The sequence below is a fragment of the Dermacentor albipictus genome, chromosome 8, assembly GCF_038994185.2.
Source record: "Dermacentor albipictus isolate Rhodes 1998 colony chromosome 8, USDA_Dalb.pri_finalv2, whole genome shotgun sequence".
Taxonomy (NCBI): domain Eukaryota; kingdom Metazoa; phylum Arthropoda; class Arachnida; order Ixodida; family Ixodidae; genus Dermacentor; species Dermacentor albipictus.
The window spans coordinates 5,153,947-5,179,491 of NC_091828.1; the positions used below are offsets into that span (position 1 = coordinate 5,153,947).

Consider the following 25,545-nt stretch of genomic DNA (forward strand, 5'->3'; position numbering starts at 1 on the left):
TTTGTATTGATTTAGCGCTTTTTTTAAACACTCTTTGGAAGCATGTGATCATTACAAACATTTTTTAGCGCTCATATATATGTTTTCTCTTGTCATTCGTTCAATGACGCCCCCCTTACTCAATGCTCCCCTTAGGGCCTGTAAGGTACTTTGAAATAAATAAATAAATAATATATATATATATATATATATATATATATATATATATATATATATATATATATATATATATATATATATATATCTGCCAGTGCCGATCACACATTAAAATTGCGTGAATTTGTTACCAGGATAAAACTATTCAATTAATAATTCTCCCAAGAATTATTCAAAAATGATATAAGTGCCATCAACGAATTGCCTCCGCTTCCCTTTTAACATTCCCACTTGTGCTTCTAAGTTCTCTTTTAGTCAGCCTGGGCACATTTTAAAGTTATTATTTATGCTTTCTTTTCTTTTTCTTGGCGACTTGTGCTTCGCTTTTTCTGACCATTTCTTGCCTTTGCTTCTTGAAAAAAAAGCACATTTAAGAGTTGTTGCGTAGGCAATTCCAAGTGACGCCTTACCAATCTGCACTTTACTTATTTGCATTTGTTTGTATCTCGACGGTAATATTTCTCCCCTATACTAATGCCCCACATGGGCGGTGTAGCTATCGTGAATAAATGAACAAATAATAAATATATTTAGGAATACATTATTCATCAGAACTGACTCAGTGTTCCTATTTCAACTTTTAAACCTTTAATGTGCAGTGTTGCTAGTAGAAGCAGCTCAAGAAATAGCTTTCCTCGTCAAGTATTGTGAATTCATACAACTAAAGCCACTTGATGATATGACTGCGCATTCTGAGCCTTGAAAAGTAAAAGTATCGCACTTTCTGCTCATTTTTAGACGACAAAAAGGAAGCACAGGTGTTTCGTCCCAGTATACTACATGTGAGCGCTACGCAAGCAATTCATGCTGTCTCAACAACAAAAAAGGCTTTTTCCAAATAAATGTTAGGTTTAGTCTGCCGCCGGCAACATTAGCGCTGCTACGTGTGGCAGTCATGCATGTTTATAATGCTATGAACGCGCTATGAACCGGCAAAACATTATGTTTCTCTGGGGCATGAGGGTATTTGTAAAGTAACGTGGAAAGTTGGGCTAGTTGGTGAGTGATCATAGTACCTTGCTGGTGAAGCAGCGCACAGACACGGACACAGTGAAGACAAACAGGAATAGACGACACTCGCTGCACTCGCAACTATTTTATTTCAGAACACATACTTCATGTTTATATACCTGTGCACCCTCTGGCGTCAAAGCAAATCAAGGCAAGATTAGAGGCTTTTTTTTATTATTATATATATCGTTTTCCCGCGCATACCCGGGCGTCAAAGACATGGCACTTATCTATCATTGTGTGCAATCCTATCGTAATTTGTTGCAACCCTAACAACCATTTTTATTACACATTTTTAGTGTACTTCCAAAAACGCAACCTCACCATGGCTTAGATGTACAGATGGCTGACTGATACAACCCTCTCCCCTCTTGTGAATATGAAAGGCTTCGATTAGTTCCCTGGTTAGTTATTCCTTATGGTGTGATAAAACCGTGGTGTCATTGTAAAGCGGCCAGCACCCATGTTGTGAGCAGTGCCCCTTAATATGGGAATGAATGTTTCCCCCCAGTGACCTTTTGTGCTCTAAAGGTCTCGTGTTTACACAACGACCCGTTTGGCCGATGTATACTTTCCCACACGATATAGGCAAACAGTAGACAACAGATGACCTGCTCATGGTTATATTGCGCTCAGTTTTACAAAGACGGTATTAAGAAAGGACAGGACGTGGACGGACGTGCGCCGCGTCCGTCCACGTCCTGTCCTTTCTTAATACCGTCTTTGTAAAACTGAGCGCAATATAACCATGAACGTTCACCAACTAGCCCCCTTCATTGCTTTACTAGATGACCTGCACTCGACAAGCTTTTCTTTGTGCTTGACTGTGCACTTACGTCCATTTTCTTTTACTTTTGTTGAAACTCTACGATCCAGTCCGGCAAATATTTTTCCGAGTTTTTTAGGTGCTGAAAAAACTACTCGTAGACCGTACCTGCCACCTACGTTTTTTTTAAGTTATGCGCAATTTTGTGTGCATATGGTAGTGACACAATTTTTTTGCCGTCAATCTCTAGTCTGTTGCGCTCTTTCTGATAGCCATTGCGCACATAACGAATCAACTTATACGCTGATGTACAGAGTACATGTTTTTCATACCCTGCATTCTTTAGTCTGATAACCTGTTGGCTGAATGTTTCTTTTATTTTTTCCGGGCAAGACTTAGTTAAGGCCGCCCTCAGGCACGAGAAAGCTATGCCATTTTTTTACAACTTTAGAGTGTCCCGACTTATAACTAAGCAAGGGTTTTTCTGATCGTGGATTGTATGACCAACAAACGTGGTCCGGTGTGGAAGTTAACGCCAAATCTAGAAATTGTAGCTTGCCATTCTTCGGCAACTCAACAGTGAAAGCCAGTCCTTGGCTGTTGTCCTTGAACACTTTTAAGACTTCATTCATTCTTACGTCCAAAACACCATGTTCGACTATAACCAAAAAATCGTCCACAAAGCGGAACACTTTTACCGCTAGGTCTTTAAGGTTTGCAACTATCGCTTTGTCTATACTACCTAAAAAAATTGTGCTAAGTACCGGAGCTACTTTTGAGCCTATACATATACCGGACTTTTGTCTGTACATAACATTATTCCACATTACAAAGGTGGACTCAAGGTAAAATGTTAATAGTTCAAGAAATGTATTAACTGATACGCCACATTTGCTGACAAATTCCATCTCGTCGTTGTCTTCCGTTATACAGTGCCTAACACTCGATAATAAGGGACCATGCGGAATATTGTAATACAAATCCTGTACATCTATGCTGAAGAATTCACATCGTCCAGGGTTAGACGTGCTTAAGTACGTTACTAACGTTTCAGAGTTTGGTAAAACGAACGGATCGGTAACTATCAAGCCATTAAGGTGGTTTTGAAGGAATGAAGATACAACCAACTGCCACGAGTCCCTTTCTGATATTATGGCTCTGAACGGAACCTCAACCTTATGTGTTTTTGCCACGAAAAACAATTCGAGATGTAGGTTGCACGAGCGCTTAACTGCAGAAGCAAGTCGCTCAAAATTGTTGCTTGCGAGTAATGTGACTGCTTTATCCCTCACCTTTTTAGCTTTTACGTCGACACGTACGAAATTCTTTCTGACCGCTGGCATCGCCTTCTCTTGGAAGAGACCTTCAGGCACGACTACAAAACAACCTCCGCCAAACTGTCGGACGTCCTACACCATTCCCTGCAGCGTCTGTTGTGCTCTCGACCGTGAAGCAAGGCGCACGTTACTCTCAGGGAATATAAAGGGTTGTAATGGAAATGAAGTTCAGTAACGTGGAAAGTTGGGCTAGTTGGTGAGTGATCATAGTACCTTGCTGGTGAAGCAGCGCACAGACACGGACACAGTGAAGACAAACAGGAATAGACGACCCTCGCTGCACTCGCAACTTTTCTATTTCAGAACACATACTTCATGTTTATATACCTGCGCACCCTCAGGCGTCAAAGCAAATCAAGGCAACCAACTAGCCCAACTAGCCCAACTTTCCACGTTACTGAACTTCATTTCCATTACAACGGGCCCTTTTATATGTTCGAACAACTTCAAGCAATATGACCCTAGCACCCTGGCTACAGTTATGGCGATATGCGTTTGCAAGGCAAGAGTGGCATCTTGGCATGTAAGGTACAACGTGTGCCCCCAGGAACTCGAAACCATGTGCGGTTTCCTTCAGCCATCTTCAACACACTCAAAACACATTTGTAGGATTGTAAAAGCCGAATTATGGAGACAAGCAAGACATTTCAAGGATTCCCTGAGAGTAACGTGCGCCTTGCTTCACGGTCGAGAGCACAACAGACGCTTCAGGGAATGGTGTAGGACGTCCGACAGTTTGGCGGAGTCGTTGTGGGCGACCACGAGACCACACCTACCTAGACCAAAGAAGCACGCACCACCGGAAGGCAGGGTGGTCACCTTGGGAGACGCCACCGTTCCCGAGAACTACAAAAGGATTCTTGGACTCGGTCCGAAGTTCTCCTTCGAGCCGGCCTTCACTCCACCAGAAAAAGTAGCACTGACCAAGACCATGGCGCGTCGTGTGGCCGAAGGAGAACGTCCACGTTTCATTACAGAGTGTATGGATGTGCTTTCCAGGACAATGACCGCCGACAGAAAAGAGCAACACGTAAGGAATCTAGTGAACTTTGGCGTGAAGAACGATTTTCGGTTTCTGACTTCTGATAAGGAAGGTTGTTTTGTAGTCGTGCCTGAAGGTCTCTTCCAAGAGAAGGCGATGACAGCGGTCAGAAAGAATTTCGTACGTGTCGACGTAAAAGCTAAAAAGGTGAGGGATAAAGCAGTCACATTACTCGCAAGCAACAATTTTGAGCGACTTGCTTCTGCAGTTAAGCGCTCGTGCAACCTACATCTCGAATTGTTTTTCGTGGCAAAAACACATAAGGTTGACGTTCCGTTCAGAGCCATAGTATCAGAAAGGGACTCGTGGCAGTTGGTTGTATCTTCATTCCTTCAAAACCACCTTAATAGCTTGATAGTTACCGATCCGTTCGTTTTACCAAATTCTGAATCGTTAGTAACGTACTTAAGCACGTCTAACCATGGACGATGTGAATTCTTCAGCATAGATGTACAGGATTTGTATTACAATATTCCGCATGGTCCCTTATTATCGAGTGTTAGGCACTGTATAACGGAAGACAACGACGAGATGGAATTTGTCAGCAAATGTGGCGTATCAGTTAATACATTTCTTGAACTATTAACATTTTACCTTGAGTCCACCTTTGTAATGTGGAATAATGTTATGTACAGACAAAAGTCCGGTATATGTATAGGCTCAAAAGTAGCTCCGGTACTTAGCATAATTTTTTTAGGTAGTACAGACAAAGCGATAGTTGCAAACCTTAAAGACCTAGCGGTAAAAGTGTTCCGCTTTGTGGACGATTTTTTGGTTATAGTCGAACATGGTGTTTTGGACGTAAGAATGAATAAAGTCTTAAAAGTGTTCAAGGACAACAGCCAAGGACTGGCTTTCACTGTTGAGTTGCCGAAGAATGGCAAGCTACAATTTCTAGATTTGGCGTTAACTTCCACACCGGACCACGTTTGTTGGTCATACAATCCACGATCAGAAAAACCCTTGCTTAGTTATAAGTCGGGACACTCTAAAATTGTAAAAAATGGCATAGCTTTCTCGTGCCTGAGGGCGGCCTTAACTAAGTCTTGCCCGGAAAAAATAAAAGAAACATTCAGCCAAACAGGTTATCAGACTAAAGAATGCAGGGTATGAAAAACATGTACTCTGTACATCAGCGTATAAGATGATTCGTTATGTGCGCAATGGCTATCAAAAAGAGCGCAACAGATTAGAGATTGATGGCAAAAAAATTGTGTCACTACCATATGCACACAAAATTGCGCATAACTTAAAAAACGTAGGTGGCAGATACGGTCTACGAGTAGTTTTTTCAGCACCTAACAAACTCGGAAAAATATTTGCCGGACTGGATCGTAGAGTTTCAACAAAAGTAAAAGAAAATGGACGTAAGTGCACAGTCAAGCACAAAGAAAAACTTGTAGAGTGCAGGTCATCTGTTGTGTACTGTTTGTCTATATCGTGTGGGAAAGTATACATCGGCCAAACGGGTCGTTGTGTAAACACGAGACCTTTAGAGCACAAAAGGTCACTGGGGGGAAACATTCATTCCCATATTAAGGGGCACTGCTCACAACATGGGTGCTGGCCGCTTTACAATGACACCACGGTTTTATCACACCATAAGGAATAACTAACCAGGGAAATAATCGAAGCCTTTCATATTCACAAGAGGGGAGAGGGTTGTATCAGTCAGCCATCTGTACATCTAAGCCATGGTGAGGTTGCGTTTTTGGAAGTACACTAAAAATGTGTAATAAAAATGGTTGTTAGGGTTGCAACAAATTACGATAGGATTGCACACAATGATAGATAAGTGCCATGTCTTTGATGCCCGGGTATGCGCGGGAAAACGATATATATAATAATAAAAAAAGCCTCTAATCTTGCCTTGATTTGCTTTGACGCCTGAGGGTGCGCAGGTATATAAACATGAAGTATGTGTTCTGAAATAAAATAGTTGCGAGTGCAGCGAGTGTCGTCTTTTCCTGTTTGTCTTCACTGTGTCCGTGTCTGTGCGCTGCTTCACCGGCAAGGTACTATGGTATTTGTAAAGTGTTGCGTGTGCAGGCGCTTTTAGTGATACGCGGGCAATATAATGTCACGCGGGTGCATCGTGACAGTCGGCTTCACGTGTATTCTGGTACGAGGGTAAATTTTGATAGGCATGTAGGCACGTACCACGATTTTCATAGTTCTACAGCGACGCAAGGCGAACCACGTTGTGTATATGGCTTCCTATTTTTCAATGAGTAAGAAATTATTTCTCTTCAGTATTCTCAGTCTTCTATATTTAATTGGAGACATGAATAAGCAAATTACGCATAATATTTCCTAAAACTTCTTTAGCATTCTTTTCGGTATATGTTAGTCGGGAAGGAAGAAGAGGAAAACAATCAGATTTCCAGTACATCAGAAACTTGAAGAGATGTGTCACGATCCACCCTGGTTCGTGAACAAGGGAGGGCTCGAGGCAGCCTCCGATAGATGGACGCTCCGCAGCGTGGTGGTGCTGAACGATGACTGACCCCGAGCAGCCGTGCTCGTCGGTGTTTATTGCGGTGCGGTGACCAATGTTGCCTGCCGAGCTTGGCAGGCCACCGAGCCAGGCGGCGAACGAACATTATGCCTGAGGGGGCGTCACAAGCTTGCTACACCCCCTTACCCCCAGTTTGTTTGTTAAATAAAAACAAACGTCCATGTTCGAAATATGAGGCTCTGCCTCCACCCTAGCTGGGTCGACGGTGCCTGCTGTCCAGGTGAGTAACGGTCCGGTGGTCTCCACCGTCGAGTACTCTGCCTGGGCACCGGTGCCGATGGGTCGAGTGTGGTAATGCCGGGTGCTGCCTGAGCCAGCGTCGCTCCATCGGGAAGGTCCGTAGTGGTCGGCCTTGCGAGTGGTGCCATGCTCGACACCGGTCCAACGGGTGCCGCACCACTGGCAACGGTTACCACATCCGAGGTGGGTGGTGCTCCGCTGGAAGCAACTGGTGCTGCCGCTAGTCCTCCTGTGGGCTGGAACTCAGGAGTGGCAGTCGAGGGTGCTGGTCAGGTCCCGAGGCGAGGCCTGACGTGGTCGGCATGTCTGTGCCACATGGCCCCGTCTGGCATGCGGACGAGCAGCGATGAGGCGCTGGCAGGAGACACCAACTGTCCGGCAGACCAGGGTGGGCCAGGACGGAAGTTCCTGATGAAAACTAGAGTTCCCGACTCTGGCAAAGGCCCGGGACGGCACCCTTTGTCAGCAGCCAGATTCTGCTTCAGCTGCTTCAAAAGCACTGTGGATCGGAGATCCGGATGCAAGACATCCAAGGGTGTCTTTACCATCCGACCCAGCAGGAGCTCACAGGGGGCACGGCAAGTGACATCGTGAGGCGTGGTCCGGTACTGAAACAGTATCCGGGCAATCTGCGTCCGGAAATCCCCAGTCTGGCTCTTCTTGAGCTTGTCTTTGATGGTGTGCACCACCCGCTCGGCTGCACCATTTGAAGCAGGGTGGTACGACGGAACCATCATCCGGCAGATTCCGTTCTTCGTTTCTTCGTCAGCCAGGCCAGGTACTTTGTGCTGGCGGAAACAGGGCCATTGTCGGACACGATGGCATCCAGCAACCCCTGGGCGGCGAAGACCTGTCGTAGCGCTGCAATGGTCGCGCCTGCTGATGCAGTGGTGACAGGTAGAACCTCCACCCATTTGGAAAAGGCGTCCACAACCACCAGAAAGTATTGGCCCTTGAAGGGTCCCCCAAAATCCACATGTAGGCGAGACCAGGTTCTCTGTGGGAACGGCCAGGGGGTGCTTTCCACATGACGCGAGGCTCGCTGATGCTCCTGGCAGATTTGGCAGCTCTGCACCACATGCAGGCTGGCTTCCGTATACTCTGGCAGACGAATGCCCAGTGCATGAATCCAGTGTCGGCTCAGCAGCGTCGGTGACGACCTCTTCATTAAGGGGAAGAGTTGCCTCCCTGTCGCCAAAGCGAACGCTGACCTGTGCCTGACCCTGGAACTGGGAGAGTTGCCAGGAGTAGCTGCGCAGCATCACGCCCGAAGCCTCGATGGAAACGCCGGGGAAGGTACGCTTAAAGATTTTCCCGGCCATTACCGACACGCTGGCCCCTGTATCCAGCTCCATGAAAATGGGGTGCTCGCAGATTTCGATGGTCAGCATGCACGACGGTACACGGACTGTGTCTCACATGTCGAAAACCGGCGGGTTCTCGGCCTCGACGTGGAGCCTGGCCGCGGAAGAACTTGAGCCTGCTGCCGCACGGCCCCGCCGCGTACGCTTGCGATAGCTACCCTGGCCGCGGGCTTGTGTGGTATCTGGGCTTGAATCAGGCTGCTGCTGCTGCTGTTTGCTGTTCATCCTCCCGCTTCGGCATGCACGTGCCAGGTGCCCAGTTTTCCCGCACATGAAGCATTGTGCTTGAGAGAACTGGCACTGTGAGGGGGAGTGGGCACCACCACAGCGACCGCAGGTACTGCCCTTTGTCACCAACTCGTCGACCGCCGCTTCCGCCGACGGTGAGCCAGTCGCACGGGAAATCTCGCCGGCGTCCTTGGCTGCAGCTTCCATTGCTAGCGCTGCTTTCACGGCGTCGTCCAGCGAAGGGTCGGGAAGCTCCAGGAGTCGCGTCTGCATGGCGGGTTTGTTGGTGCCGCAGACCGAAACGGTCCCGGAGCAGCGAGTTCAGCTGGTCCCCGAGAACGCAGGCACTCGCTAACCCTCGTAGGACAGCAACGAACTGCCCGAGCGCCTCTCCTTCCCTGCGGCTCCGGTTGTTGAAGCGGAAACGCTCCATTAGTGTGGACGGTGCTGGGTTGAAATGCGAGCGCAGTATGGCAAGCAGCTCACCCAGCGTCTTAATGTGCGGCGTGGCTGGCTTGAGAAGGTCGAGTAACAGGCTGAAGACGCGGGACCCGCAGCTGGCCAGGAAAATGTCCCGCTGTTTGGCCTCGGGTGTGTCGTTTGCTCGGAAGAACACGTGGACTTGCTCCTCGTAAATTTGCCAGGCGGACCCATCTCCCTCGAATGGCTCGAGCCTTCCGTCCAGCGGCGTGGTGGCAACAACGGGGGAGGGGGGGGGGGGGGGTTCGCCGCTCTCGGCGGCGTGGGACGATCTGTGGGTACTCTTCGCCGTTCTCGTCGCCAGTGTCACGCGTATCCCATCCTCGTCGCCAGTATCACGATCCACCCGGGTTCGTGAACAAGGGAGGGCTCAAGGCACCCTCCGTTAGACGGACGCTCCGCAGCGTGGTGGTGCTGTACGATGACTGACCCCGAGCAGCCGTGCTCGTCGGTGTTTATTGCGGTGCGGTGACCAGTGTTGCCTGCCGAGCTTGGCAGGCCACCGAGCCTGGCGGCGAATGAACATTATGCCTGAGGGGGCGTCACATGCTTGCTACAGATGATTACTCTCCTAAATGGAAAAATATACGAGATGTAAATTGGCGAGCATGAGGACGCAGAAAATCAGAGACTATGGCCCATTTTTTCAGTTGTTCCATTGCAGCAAATCACTCATCTAGCAGCCCTTAGACAGTCTGCATCAGGTAGGACGCGGTAAACCACTCGCCATCATCCACCTAGATCCAAGTTACTGCACACTTGTACATTTTTCTCCACTGCGCAGAACACAAGATGCATTTGTGTCTTCGGCCGAGCCCCCATTACTTAAGGGCGTTGCCCCAGAGCACGACCACAACTGCCCAGTGTTGTCTTTTTCCAAATGGCGACAAATATTTTCGCACACCAGATTCGTTATGTACCAGTGTTCTCACTATTTCGTTACACATGGGACATATCAGGGTTAAGCATCTTTTTCTCACACACCGATTTCGTTCCGAAAAACGAAGATGTTCACGAAAAGAGCGCTTGCGAAGGAACTCTGCTAAATTGACTTGACATACATTTTACACTGCATTTTGTGCGCTATACAGCGTGGTAGTTTACTTATATTTATAAAGCGGAATACTAAACGTGGACGGAGAAAAAAATAGAAACAACACGAACAGCGCCACCCGTGTTTTGTATTTACCAACGATCCCTAAGGCGCCAATTGGGCACCGCCTATAGCCCGGACATCAATGTGTTCAAAATAAGCTCGCACCCTTGATGGTGTTTCCCAGGTATTGCAGGGTGACGAGCGAGCCATGTTCGGATGCCACGTGGTGCACGAAAGCGTTCACCTCTTCCAAAGTATGGTACTTGAACTCCATGGCCGATGCCACGAAGACAGTGGCACAGAGAAGCAGCAGCATCCGTAGAAGCATGGGGTTTATGGATCTGCAAATGCAATACTATCATTGATTGCGCTTGAATACACCAGGCAAAGGCTTATTAATTATGTACGTATGCTGCATCTGTGAATCAATAGAAGCCACTTTTACCCTTTTAGCAAACTGAGCTTCTGCAATATCAGAGAACTCTCATCACGAGAGGAGGATTGGCAAACAAAACTGGGCTAGACAATTCCTGAGTGGACAGAGGTGGAACGGCTTGAAGGCTGTCCACGTCCGTGACCCTGCCGCAACTCTGCACGTGCAACAATATCGACAGGTGTACTTATTATTCTTTTCTTGGGTGCTGACTTTCCCCCACTAACAACTTAGTAATCACTCAGCACAAGGCGCGCCTGCATGATTGGAACATACTGGAATGATATAAATAATTCTATGCCTTGTCTGTTGTCCCCAAAGCGTGTGTAATGTTATTCTATATGCGACGCGAATTGTTTAGTACTTTCTGGAACACACGCGGGCACCAGCGATTACTCTGGAAGCTTCAAAGGCTCATGTAAAATGCCGACGGCTTGATAGGCAGACGAGATTTTCCACGATCATCGGCTGTGTTCGCCGCTGTCCTTATTCTTTGAGTGTAGCCTGTTTCTGTGGGCACAGGTTCGCCCAATAGAAGTTCGTTTCGTCATTCTCAGTATTGCTACTGTTTTCTTTACCGTCATTACTGCTTGACATCTGGTGGAGGTGCTCGTGTGTTCGTGTGCAGGACGCCCGCGCAAAGCCGAGATCAAAGCCCGCAGCCAGAAAGCCGCACCAACTTGGCTCCAGACCGTCGAGCAAGCCGCAGGCTACAAAACCTGTCCCCAGAACACGAACTCCTTCCCGAGACGGCCAAGAAGATTGTGGCCAACTCGACAACCCCAATGGCCGCCCCAGTGGGCCCCTTCCTGCTGCAACAGCCCAGGCAGCCGCCGACCTTCGGCAGATCATCCTTTGAATACCCACAAATATCTGGTTGGAAACATACGAAAGGGCCGCTCAATTCAAGAATTGCAACTCAGACGACCAATTGCAGCATGTGCACTTTGCCTCAAAAGACGGCGGCAGGACGTGGTTTGACAACAAAGTATCGACCCTGACGAGATAGGACCTATTCCACAACGGCTTCCTCCAGACATTCACGAGCGCCTGCGCAATGAGCGAGCCCACGCATTGCTGGAACCTTGGATGCAGCCGCCCAACGAGAACATAGCAATCTTCACCGAGGAGATGACGCGCCTCTCCCACCATGCCGATGCGCATATGCCTGAGGAGACGAAAATTCGGTTTCTGTACATGGGGTCAAGCAAGAACTCTTCGCCGGACTGATGCGCAACCCGCCCACGGCTGTAGCAGAATTTCTCTCGGAAGCCACGACGATTGAGAAGACATTAGAATTGCGCACCAGGCAATTCAATTACCGCTCAATGCCAGCCTCTCTACGAGCTGAAGCCCTCTGCTCCACCGACTGACGAGAGACAATCAGAGACGTTGTGCCCGAAGAACTCCGCAAAATGTTCCCTTCGGCGCAGCCTCAAGTAGCATCCATTGCTGACATCGACCGAGAGCAGATTCAGTAGTCACTTGAAGTCCCGTAACCACCGCGTACTGAACCAGAATCGATGACCCACACCACCGTAGCCCCTTTTACGCTCCCCCTCCGCGCCAGGGCCCAGTAACGCCGCAGCGCCGTCGTTCACTGCCGCAGCCGCCAGCCCACCCCCACCCGTCGCCCAGCGCAACTACCAAAGGAAGATAGACATTCGGCGCGCTCGTGGCCAGCGCCCACTCTGTGGCCACTGCAGAGAAGTGAGTCACGTGTACCGCCGATGCCTATGCCGGGAGATAGGGCTCCGAAGGTCCGCCGTTAGCGCCCCACGCCCGAATCAATGTGAAATGGCATGTGATATCTACGACTACCTCACCGCCACTCAGTAGAGCCCTCAACGACCGTCCCGTTCGCCGTCGCAAGACTGCTACATGTCCCGGCAACGCCCGCCATACGCTGGCCCAGCCCGGGGCAGGTCTATAAGCCCATGTTCACAAAACTAAAAGCAGCAACCGATGGCGGTTCGGTTCCTTTTCGCCAAACTGATGGAGATCCTCCACCACCGACGAAGACGCCGGAAAGACTATCTCGACGACCTAACAAAGACACGCCGCCATCTCCACGAAGCCAAGAAGCAAAGAATGCGCCGACAAAAGAACAACTGATGACGCGACGTTCCAGTCACAGGTCAACACGACGCGGCCGTGATTCGATGCCAACACCTAACTGAAACCAAGACAAACAACCACCTACCCTGACGTGCTTTTTGGCGGCCATGTAGTCACCGCCTTAGTTGGTATAGGATCCAACTGCTCCGTCGGAGTGGACCTATCGCCGCCCAGTTAAAGAAAGTTTAGACTGCATGGGGAGGCCCTCAAATTCGGACCGCTGGATGACACCTAATAACGATGACTGGAATCTGCACGGCAAGAATTTCCGTTCATGACCTCACTTACCCTGCTACATTAGTTGTCATCCAAAGTGTTCACAAGACGTCATTCTCGGCATGTATTTACTGAACCAACAGGGCGCACTCATTGACCTGAAGTAGGAGTTGATAACGCTGTCTGAAGATCAAGTCATACCGCCGGAGAGCTTTCGTAGTCACCACGCCTTGAGCGTGCACGAAGATCAAGTGAGCATCCTGCCTCATTCCAGCATTGTCATTTTCGTCGGCACCGAAACGCGCGCAGACGTAGAAGGCGTCATCGAGGGCGATCAATGTGTACTTCTCGATCGTGAAAATTGCGTTGCAAGAGGCATCGCTCGACTGTACGGAGGAAAATTGAAAGTCATGCTGACCAACTTCAGCCAGGAATTCAAGTACGTCGACAAGGCTACGACGATCCCATACCTCGATGAAATTGGGAAAGCCATCAATGCGCTTGTCTTCTCTAATTAAGCCGCATCTACCTCGACGACCATAGTTCCCGAACCAGTCCTCGAAATAAATTCAGTCTTCCCCATGAGTAAGCAACAGCTCAAAATTCTTCAACGGTAGAAAGACCGCTTTTCCACGTAATCGAAGTTTCGGCAAACACCAGTTCCAAAGCATAGCATATTTATTGTCACGAACAGACAATGGAAGATGTACACGGCGTCGGCGAGGCAGACAGCTGTACAAGATGGCGTGCAATAACTCAAGCCGGCGTCCTCAGCTTCTCCTTCTACCTCAGCGCGCGTTCCAGTCCCAACTTCTTTCTCAGCGCTGGCTCGTGACACCTAGCGGCATTATTCCCCCGCCAAAAGAAAGGCATCGACCCGATGCTTACGAAACTAGAAAGTGGAAGTGTGGAAGTCGTATGAGGTCGCATTGGCGCCGCCTTAACGCGCGAAATACGCCTTGAGGCGAATAGCATGCACTATCTCTGAGTGGTGCTGTCGACGCCGAGGCGACAAGGCACCGTCGGGAATGACCTGATAGTTCTCTAACGCGGCGTATCACTTTTTAGGGTCCAAAGTAACTTCTAAGGGGCTTCTCAGACAACTCCTGGCAACGGACTGGAGTCCACACCCAGACTTGGTCACCTGGCTGGTACTCGACTTGCCGATGTCGAAGGTTGTAGCGCCGTGCGTCTGTACTCTGCTGCTTCGTGACGTGTATGCGCGCGAGTTGACGAGCTTCCTCTGCGTGTTGAGTAAGTTGTTCGGCGTCGGAAGTGATGCGTCGGTGTCGTGCGGGAGCATAGCGTCTAGCGTGGTCAGGACCTCGCGCCCGTAGACAAGACGGAACGGTGTGAATCGTGTGGTTTCCTGAATGGCGGTGTTGTATGCGGATGTAACGTATGGAGGGACTTGATCTCATGTTTTATGCTGGACGTCCACATACATAGACAGCATGTCAGCAATTGTTTTGTTTAGCCGTTACGTCAGTCCGTTGGTCTGTGGATAATAGGCAGTGGCCTTGCGATGCTGCGTACAGCTCAGCTCGAATGTGTCCTCATCAGTTGGGCTGTAAAGGCAGTTCCTCTGTCAGTGATGACATGTGATGGGGCGCCATGTCTGAGGACTATGTGATCGACAAAGAACTGGGCAACTTCGTAGGCCGTGGCACGTTGTACAGCTTTCGTCTCGGCGTAGCATGGTAGATAGTCCTTGGCGACTAGAATCCACTTGTTTCCGCTGGCTGACAAGGAAAAGGGTCCCAGAAGATCCATACCGATTTGATCAAACGGTGCGCTAGGTGGTGCGATGGGTTGTAGTAACTCTCCGGGCTTCAAAGACGGCAATTTCCTGTGTTGACACTCACGGCAGCTTTGCACGTAACGCTTTACCGTGGTAGAAAGTCTGGTCCAGTAGTACGTCTGGCGTACTCGTGTAAGAGTACGTGAAAATCCCAAGTGTCCAGACGTGGGCTCATCATGGCAAGCTAGGAAAATGTCATCACGGAGGGCGACAGGTACGACCAATAGATACTCTTTGTCACTGGCACTCGAGGTTTTCTTGTAGAGGACACCCTTTCGGAGGCAGAAGGTCGAGAGACTGCGAGAAATGTGTTGTGGAATTGTAACATTCTTGCCTTCTAGGTGATCGATGAGAGGGCGTATTTCGGCGTCCTCGCGCTGCCATATGATAAAGTCAGATGCGGTGAGGGCCCCAAGGAATGCGCTGTCTTCGTCCATGTCCTTATTGCACGTTTTGACGGGAGCGCACGACAACGTGTCCGCATTTTCGTGTTTACGGCCCGATTTGTACACGATGGTAACATCGAACTCCTGCAGACGGAGACTCCATCGAGCAAGTCACCCGGACGGGTCTCGTAAGTTGGTTAACCAACACAGGGAACGGTGGTCTGTCACAACCTTGAAAAGGCGACCGTACAGATAAGACCGAAATTTCATTATGGCCCATACAACCGCTAGACACTCTTTCTCGGAGGTGGAGTAGGTGATTTCGGCACGTGAAAGGGTGCGACTGGCGTAAGCGATCACTCGCTCGACGCCTTCCTGGTGTTCAACGAGTACAGAGCCAAGACCGATGTTGCTTGCATCGGTATGCACCTAAGGTCCCTCTATAATTTCCAAGGTAGCGACATCTGCCGCGCGCGCCACCTAGGAAGTTCCTGTAGCAGACGGCGCCCACGCTAAACCACGGCGCCGCGGCATTTGTGAGGGGAAAAATATCTGCATACGCGCGTAAATAAAACCTACTGGTGCCTGACTGTGGCGAAAAACGAAAGAAGGACCCGAACTGCTAAATTTAGTCCTTTAATTTCAAATGAGTGCTCCAAGAAAATAGCTCAAGAGAGCGTAATGAGGGCTTCATCGCCTCGATTCCGCGTGTTTACATTTCGTTCGTTTGCGCTCAATCACCGCGCGAGCCTTGGTAATTGCTTACGCTTAATCCCGTATGCTCTGTGAAATCTTTTGCATGTAAGTGTGCTGCGTACACATAGCGGTTTCATTGAACGAAGAAATCGTGTAAAAATGAAGGCTGACAGTCGCTTGGACCGAAAAACTTTCGACATAACGTCACTCAAACTCGCGATTCTCAAAGCGCGCGACCCTCACGGCAACTAAACAACATCCTGTGTGTTTGTGGAAACGAGTGCGCCAACAGTCTTCTTGTCGCTTAGTGTGTCTGTCGCTACGAGCCAGCTACGAGCCAGTGCAACTGTCGTGACGTGATGAAGAGGCGGTATGGATCGTGTCAGCATGTCTCCTCGATTGTGTTCGGGCTGCCAGCGCGATCTGATCTCGCGGCACACCAAAATCGAGCGTAGTGTGTGCGCGTGTGTGAATGTGGTTGACTGTTCTCGTGAACCGTGCGACGTCGCCGCGTAAACTAGAATCATGACGCGCATTGTAGTGTTTATCCCTTTTCGCCTCCGTGCACCGCTAAAGCCCCGTAAGAATCAGCGGGCCCTTATACGAAACGCACACGGATTGACCCAGCTATTACTGCACTGTGTTTTGCTGGCAATCCGCGTATCGCTTGTGGCGTTTCTATTATGTTCATTTGCAGTTGTGTGTTTTTCGTCAGTGAAATGGCATTGCCGATTACTTAAACATCTTCGAGTGTAAGGGAAACTTGGAAGGAACGAGCCCGCAGCTGTATGTAATGTACTTTGATATACTGTATTACGCTTTATTATTTCACGGCCAGTAGCTGTGGCTATGCAGTATTCGTTTTTAACAACAGAGTAATGCAGGCACTTAGCAATATATTTATTCACATATGCAATGCACAAAATACGATTAGGATATTAGAAATTACATTTTGGACATGTTGTGAAGCGCAGTCAACAACGCGCGCACAAACAGAGGAAAGTGTAAAAGTAGAATTCGCTGCTGAATTTTATTTTTTATCGCACGTAACGCAATGCGGATATTTGTCAGCGAGTTAATGCGTTTCTGCCCCACTATTTACTTGCATGCTAGGTCATACTGCACTTTCTAAGTCAACGGGCTCGTAATGCACTAAAATCAGTAATCTCCACAAACTTCGGCCGTCAACATTCATGCGCGCGAATGAAATAATACTGCAGCTCTGCACACACAGGTGTATACTTTCTCTCGCACCTTCGTATCGCTCTACGTTACTTTCCTCACATAGTGGTGCAGTTACCGACGGTTCAATCTTTCCGTCCATTTCTATGCAACCAGAATTACCTTCTGGTTAGGTTTTGTTTGCTGCGCGGGATGCAAAATAACTTCTTGTCGTCCTCCGTCTGATCTCGGCACCCATCCGCACAGCAACAAGGCATTTCGGTCCTTCGCATCCTAGGTCATACGGACCTATTCAGTGGGCTCACAGCGAACTAAAATGAATAATCTCCACAAACTTCGGCCCTCAATATTCATGCACGAGAGCGAAATACTATCACCACTCGACACACACACGTGTATACTTTCTATCGCACCTTTGTATCGTTCTATGTTACTTGCCTCGCATAGTTGTGCTGTTACCGACGGTTCAAAGTCCGTCCGTGCCATTCTGTGTAACCATACTTTTCGTCTGGTTAGGTTCTGGTTGCCGCGCGCGGTGCAAAATAACTTCTTGCCATCCTTCGTCCGGTTTCGGCACCCAACCGCACAGCAACAAGGCATTTCAGACCTCCCGGAACGAAAATATCGCAGCGATGTGAAAAGCACAACAGGCGAAACGCGCGCACTTCGCCCGGCGCGCAGGAACTTTTATGGCGGCAAAGGGGCGGAGCAAGGTCACATGTCACCGATCAGCCTATCGCAGGCGTTGTCGGCTGGATCAAAGCCTGGCGGTACTTTTAAATGATTGAGGGACTTTATTTGCACCTCGCTGTCAGCGCCCTCGTCAAAGTGAGCGAGGACGGGTGATTCCTGCAGGCGTTGCCGTAACTCGGTGAAAGCTGCGTCCTGCTCATCCGTCCAAACGAAGGGTGTGCATTCTCGCGTGAGGCGTATGAGTGGTTCGGCGATCCGGGAGAAATTTGCGATGAAGCGACGATAGTACGCACACAGACAGAGAAAGTGGCGCACTGCTTTCTTGTCACGAGGAGTCGGAAAAGCAGCAACCGCAGATGTTTTGTCTGGGTCAGGCTGGACGCCGTCGGCGTTCACGACATGCCCGAGAAACTTCAGCTCTTCGTAACCGAAGTGACACTTTTCTGGCTTTAGTGTGAGATTAGCGGAGCGGAGCGCCTCAAGTACCGCCTCTAAACGCTTCAGATGTTCTTCGAAGGTCGCCGCAAACACGACGACGTCATCTTAGTATACTAACCAGTTCTGCCACTTAAGACACGTCAGAACAGTGTCCATCATTCGCTGGAATGTGACCGGTGCAGAACACAGGCCGAATGGAAGTACTTTAAATTCGTACAGTCGATCCGGGGTAACAAAGGCAATTTTTTCGCGATCTAGTTCGTCAACTTCGATTTGCCAATATCCACTCTTCAAATCTATGGATGAAGAATACCTGGTTCGCCGCAGTCAATCTAACAGGTCATCGATCCTCGGAAGCGGATAAACGTCTTTTTTTGTGACGTTATTCAACTTTTTAGAGTCAACGCAGAACCTAAGCGTTCCGGATTTCTTTTTGACGAGGACCACCGGCGACGACCAAGGGCTTTAGGAGGGTTGTATGACGTCATCGTCAAGCATTTCTTTCCCTTGTGCATTAATCACGTTGCGCTCTTTCGCCGATACGCAATGAGGCAGTTGTCGTATGGGACCAGAATCGTCATACGTGGTTATTCGGGGTCTCGTGATGGGCGCTGGCGTATATTAGAAGAAGATGGGAAGCACTCCTTGAACCAAAGGAGCAACTCGCGCAGCGCTTTCTGCTTTTCCTCCGAAAGGTCTGAATAGATGTCGATATTGCTGAGTGTCTGAGCTGGATTCTCCTTCGTCGTAGAGGCAAAGCATTCAGCAACGTCTGCTATGGGCTCAGCGAAAGCGATAGTAGTACGACGAAATAGGTGCCGATGTTCCTGGCTGAAATTCTTCGTGAGGAGCGCCGAAAGTCCACCTCGAAGCATAATGAGACTGTGGGCTGCACATACACCATGAGTCAGCATAAGAGAAGAATTGCCCTCTGCAACAGCTTCGCCGTCACGCAGATCGTCTCATACGACCGCTACCAGGACACTTGCGCATGGTGGTATAGTTACACTGTGGGCGTAAACCCGAAGCGCGTTACGTCGGCTAAAGTCGGGGCTGTTGCTGCTCTTTCTGTCCAAAACGTCACTGTGCGCTCCCGGATGTCTATAATGGCACCATACTCTCGCAGAAATTCGACGCCCGAGATGAGGTCCTGAGAACAATCGCGGCGTATAAGGCAACTGGCTGGAAACGTGCACCCATGAATTTGTACTCTGACCGTGCACATGCCCAACGGTGTTACGATATGCCCGCCAACAGTACGAATTTGCGTTCCAGACCAAAGCGTGATAACTTTTCTAAGTTCCGTCGCTAGTTTTCCGTACAAGATTTAGTAGTCGGTCCCCGTGTCCAATAAATCACTAACGTGGCGGCCGTGGAGCACAACAGGTATGTCCCATCATCATCATCATCAGCCTGGTTACGCCCACTGCAGGGTAAAGGCCTCTCCCATACTTCTCCAACAACCCCGGTCATGTACTAATTGTGGCCATGTCGTCCCTGCAAACTTCCTAATCTCATCCGCCCACCTAACTTTCTGCCGCCCCCTGCTACGCTTCCCTTCCCTTGGAATCCAGTCCGTAACTCTTAATGACCATCGGTTATCTTCAGGCCTCATTACATGTCCTGCCCATGCCCATTTCTTTTTTCTTGATTTAAACTAAGATGTCATTAACTCTCGTTTGTTCCCTCATCCAATCTGCTCTTTTCTTATCCCTTAACGTTACACCCATCATTCTTTCCCTAGCTCGTTGCGTCGTCCTCAATTTGAGTAGAACCCTTTTCGTAAGCCTCCAGGTTTCTACCCCGTAGCTGAGTACTGGTAAGTCACAGCTATTATACACTTTTTTCTTGAGGAATAATGGCAACCTGCTGTTCATGATCTGAGAATGCCTGCCAAACGCACCCCACTCCATTCTTATTCTTCTGATTATTTCCGTCTCATGATCCAGATTCGCCGTCACTGCCTGCCCTAAGTAGATGTGTTCCCTTACCACTTCCAGTTCCTCACTACCTATTGTAAATTGCTGTTCTCTTCCGAGACTGTTAAACATTACTTTAGTTTTCTGCAGATTAATTTTTAGACCCACTCTTCTGCTTTCCCTCTCCAGGTCAGTGAGCATGCATTGCAATTGGTCCCCTGAGTTTCTAAGCAAGGCAATATCATCAGCGAATGGCAAGTTACTAAGGTATTCCCCGGTAACTTTTATCACCAATTCTTCCCAATCCAGTTGTCTGAATACCTCCTGTAACCACGCTGTGAATAGCATTGGATAAATCGTATCTCCCTGCCTGACGCCTTTCTTTATTGGGACTTTCTTACTTTGCTTATGGAGGACTATGGTGGCTGTGGAGCCGCTATAGATATCTTTCAGCATATTTACATACGGCTCGTCTACACCCTGATTCCGTAATGCCTCCATGACTGCTGGGGTTTCGACAGAATCAAACGCTTTTTCGTAATCAATGAAAGCTATATATAAGGGTTGGTTATATTCTGCACATTTCTCTATCACCTTATTGATAGTGTAAATATGGTCTATTGTAGAGTAGCCTTTACGGAATCCTGCCTGTTTCTTTGGTTGACAGAAGTCTAAGCTGTTCCTGATTCTATTTGCGATTACCTTAGTAAAGAGTTTGTAGGCAACTGACAGTAAGCTGATCGGTCTATAATTTTTCAAGGCTTTGGCGTCCCCTTTCTTATGGATTAGGATTACGTTAGCATTCTTCCAATATTCCGGTACGCTCGAGGTCATGAGGCATTGCGTATAGAGTGTGGCCAGTTTCTCTAGAACAATCTGCGCACCATCCTTCAACAAATCTGCTGTTACCTGATCCTCCCCAACTGTCTTCCCCCTTTGCATATCTCCCAAGGCTATCTTTACTTCTTCCGGCGTTACCTGTGGGATTTCGAATTCCTCTAGACTATTTTCTCTTCCATTATTGTCGTGGGTACCCCCGGTACTGTATAAATCTCTATAGCACTCCTCAGCCACTTGAACTATCTCATCCATATTAGTAATGATATTGCCGGCTTTGTCTCTTAATGCATACATCTGAGTCTTGCCAATTCCTAGTTTCTTCTTCACCGCTTTTAGGCTTCCTCCGTTCCTGAGAGCATGTTCAATTCTGTCCATATTATACTTCCTTATGTCAGCTGTCTTACGCTTGTTGATTAACTTCGAAAGTTCTGCCAGCTCTATTCTAGCTGTAGGGTTAGAGGCTTTCATACATTGACGTTTCTTGATCAGATCTTTCGTCTTCTGCGATAGTTTACTGGTATCCTGCCTAACGGGGTTACCACCGACTTCCATTGCACACTCCTTAATGATGTCCACAAGATTGTCGTTCATTGCTTCAATACTAAGGTCCTCTTCCTGAGTTAAAGCCGAATACCTGTTCTGTAGCTTGATCTGGAACCCCTCTATTTTCCCTCCTACCGCTAACTCATTGATCGGCTTCTTATGTGCCAGTTTCTTCCGTTCCCTCCTCAGGTTTAGGTTATTTCGAGTTCTTACCACCCTGTGGTCACTGCAGCGCACCTTGCTGAGCACGTCCACATCTTGTATGATGCCAGGGGTAGCGCAGAGTGTGAAGTCTATTTCATTTCTTCTCTCGCCGTTCGGGCTCCTCCACGTCCACGTTCGGCTATCCGCTTGCGGAAGAAGGTATTCATTATCCGCATATTATTCTGTTCCGCAAACTTTACTAACAACTTTCCCCTGCTATTCCTAGTGCTTATGCTATATTCCATCACTGCCTTGTCTCCAGCCTGCTTCTTGCGTACCTTAGCATTAAAGTCGCCCATTAGTTTAGCGTATTTTGTTTTCACCCTGCCTGTTAGGCCGCTCATCTCTCGAACAGGCAGAATGGACGGTGTAGGGCTGCATGATTGTTTTGTATATATTTTTGCAGTGTCGCGAGTTGCCCAGGCGTTTTGTGAATGGGGAAGCGTCCACCCCCCAGCGCGTCGGGCAGCAACCGCTTCTGTTTTTGAGGGGTCGGACGGCCCGCGTGGTGTCGGGTGACGCGCCGGGGGGGCGCTGTTCGGAGGCGAAAACGGATTCGGAGAACATGCTCTTACGCGCGCTGTGTTGACATTCCGCCGATGGTCATAATAGGGCCACGCGGACAAACCTCGAGTGGGACGGTGGTATACGCGACGTTGTGGCGCCGGCTCTTGAGTCCCCTGCTGGTTAAAGACGCAGCTGCTAGCAATGTTGACCACGTGTTGCGCGTACGGAGCGGGGGGTTCACGCCCCTACGCATTCGGGCGGCAGCCACGTGCATCTTGTTTTGAGCGCTGAGGAGAGCCCGCTTGGTGTCAAGTTACAACTTGCAGTGCGCGCCGTGGAGAGGGGCGCGGTGCGCATGCGGAGGCCGCGTTCGGAGAACGTCGTTTTAAGAACACCGAGTCCGGATGCCGCCAGCGGTCATTATTTTTCTACGAAGAAAAACCTTGAGGGGGGCTGCGGCACGCGGTGTTGGGACACCAGCGCCCGAGCCCCCTGCTGGCTAGAAACGCCGCTGAGGTGCGAGATGGCCTCAATAAATCTTGCGGGCCTGGCGTGTTTGCCGAGGCCGTCACTGACCACGTGGAAATAGGAGGGGGAGACGGAGATGTGGGAAGAGGGAAAACAGGGTGGTTTTCCAATAGATTTACTTTTGAGAGTAAGCCCATCCCTTTGGGTTGTGGCGTAAGAAACTGTCAACTCTCATTGGCAATTGCTTCCGTGGGATGGGCTAACGACCCTACCGCCCTTTTTCTTTGTCTCTTTCCCCTATAACAATCGAGACGAGGTGTTTCGTCCTCAGTTTAGGCTGTAATCACTAAACCTGATAGAACACTAAGACTCCGTACGATGCAACGCTAGTCTGGGCCGTAACCACTTAGTGGTAGAACAGTGAGACTCGGTAGGTCGTATGTAGTGACAGTTGTCCTAGGCTCTAACTTAAGAAAAGTAGAAGAGTAAGGCGCTGTTTACTTGTGTGTTTTGTATCAGTGTTCTTTTGCTAACTCTGTATTTGACTATGTAAATATTTCCGTTGCAATATATCTTCAAGATTTGTTACATCCAACCTGCCTCCTGCTTCATCAACGCCGATAATCACCTTGAAGAGACTTCGGTCGACATCAAGGAAAAGAACACAAAACTTAACTCGACCCATCGCCGATTCCACGTCTTCATAGAAGCTTTCGACTTCCTGGTCATCATGACTGGATGCAGGGGCTTAGACCTGTACAACCTTCATTTTGTACCTCTTATTAAGTTTCACAACAAGAGCTGCCACCCTCTCGTTAATGCTATAGAGTTCCTGTATGTTACCAGCTATATTCTTATTAATCAAGAATCCGACTTCTAGTTCTCGTCGCTCCGCTAAGCCCCGGTAGCACAGGACGTGCCCGCTTTTTAGCACTGTACATGCTTCTTTTGGCCTCCTAACTTCACTGAGCCCTATTATATCCCATTTACTGCCCTCTAATTCCTCCAATACCACTGCTAGACTCACCTCACTAGATAACATTCTAGCGTTAAACGTTGCAGGTTCATTTTCCAATGGCGGCCTGTCCGGAGCCAGGGATTCTTAGCACCCTCTGCTGCGTCGCAGACCTGACCGCGGCCGTGGTCAGTTGCTTCGCACCTGCTGGGGACTGAGGACCGGGGTTTGTCTAGCGAGAGTCTGTCGTGAGTTCGGCTGCTGTCGTCGTCGAATCGTGCTGAATAGACCGTGCTAGCGTCGATGGGACGTCTTCGGAAGGGCGATTATCAGCGGCCTCACCCGCGAAGGTCGCTGTTCTTAGTTTTCCCGGCGAGCGCTTGGCGATCGTCCCTGCGCTGCCATCGGAGGGCTTCTAGGAGCTGGGGAAGAACGCCTGGGGGACGGCGAGCGCGACTGCCGCCACGGGAACAGTGGCATACTCTGCTGGTATTCTTCAATCGCCTTAGGCCGTTCTCCATATCTGGGTCTTGGTGAATCCGCGGCAAAACCTTGCAGTCCGAGGCGGCGGTATGGGCACTCGCGGTATATGTAACCGGCTTCTCCACAGTGATAGCACAGAGGCCTTCTGTCCGGGGTACGCCAGATGTCAGATTTCCTTTCGAGCGGGCGCCGATCCTCCATACGTTGAATTGGTTGCACTGATGGGAGCGGCGGGACGTATGACGCGGCGTAACACGTGGCCGGGACGAAATGGGTCGGAGCGGCGACAGGGACTCGCCTCAAAACTTCCGCATACGACGGCCGCTGCAACTGTGCCGTCACAGGTGGTGCATTGCTTCTTGGAACGAGACCTTGGATCGTTTCTGCACTTCATTCCTCACAAGGGCAGAAATGGAACTTAGCGTGGGCTGAGGCGGGCAGGTGAGCCGTTGAAGCTCATCACGCACCACAGGGTGCATAAGGTCTCTGAGAACGTCCACGTTTCCAAAGGCAATCGCGTCCGTCAGTGAAGCAGCGTTCGCGTGCCTGTCATACGGAGCTGAGCACTGGTCCGAAGGAGAAGTTGCGTTCAATTGCCTTTCATAGAGAGCTGAGCGCTGGTGTAACATCTTTTCCATCGTGGTGGCTTCGGTTAAGAATTCACCCACGGTCTTGGCTGGGCTTCGAACCAGGCCAGCAAATAGCTGTTCTTTAACTCCCCGTATTAGATGGCGCAGCTTCTTTTCCTCTGACATGGTAGGGTCCACCCGACGGAAGAGGCGCGTCATATCCGCTACGTACGACGTCACGCTCTCATTCGACAGATGAATCCGGGATTGGAGCGCCCGTTCGGCTCGTTCGCGGCGATCAGCATTGGTGTAGGTCTCTAGCAAGGCACGACGGAACTCGAGCCATGATTTGATGATCCCTTCTCGGTTCCCGTACCAAGTGCGGGCACCGTCCTCCAAGCTGAAGTAGACGTTCCTCAACTTCGCCGCGTCGCTCCATTCGTTTATCTAGGCAACGCGTTCAAACTGTACTAACCAGTCTTCTACATCCTCGAAGATATCCCCGTGGAACACTTTAGGCAGATTCTGCAGCAGATACTGAGTTGCCGTCATGGCCGTACCTTGCCTAATGGTCAGTAGGGACGTCGACGTTCCTTCCATACCCGTGTGTGGGGGCGTTGATGTTGTTGTGGAGAGATGATCAAGCTCCGGAGGCAATCCTCGGACTCTCCTGCTTGCCCGGTGAACAGGTGTGTTCACTAGTAGAGGACTGGTACTCCTGGCTACCAGGAGGGGTTTTTGGCATTGGATGAACCCCACCTCGCACCTCCACCAGTTTTGTCACAAAAAGACAATGGAAGGTGTACACGGCGTCGGCGAGGCAGACAGCTGTACAACATGGCGTTCAATAACTCAA

General features: G+C 49.4%; 1 protein-coding gene across 3 annotated transcripts in view; it reads right to left on the reverse strand.

Moving 5' to 3' along the window:
- Positions 1–25,545, reverse strand: part of LOC135910434 (carboxypeptidase M-like) — a 314,184-nt gene that overhangs the window by 278,094 nt on the left and 10,545 nt on the right. For all 3 annotated transcript variants that reach the window (XM_065442471.1, XM_065442470.1, XM_065442469.1), the window contains exon 2: positions 10,404–10,579. In XM_065442471.1, the coding sequence (XP_065298543.1) occupies positions 10,404–10,566 (163 nt within the window). In that variant the 5' untranslated portion in view covers positions 10,567–10,579. The remainder of the gene's footprint in view (positions 1–10,403; positions 10,580–25,545) is intronic.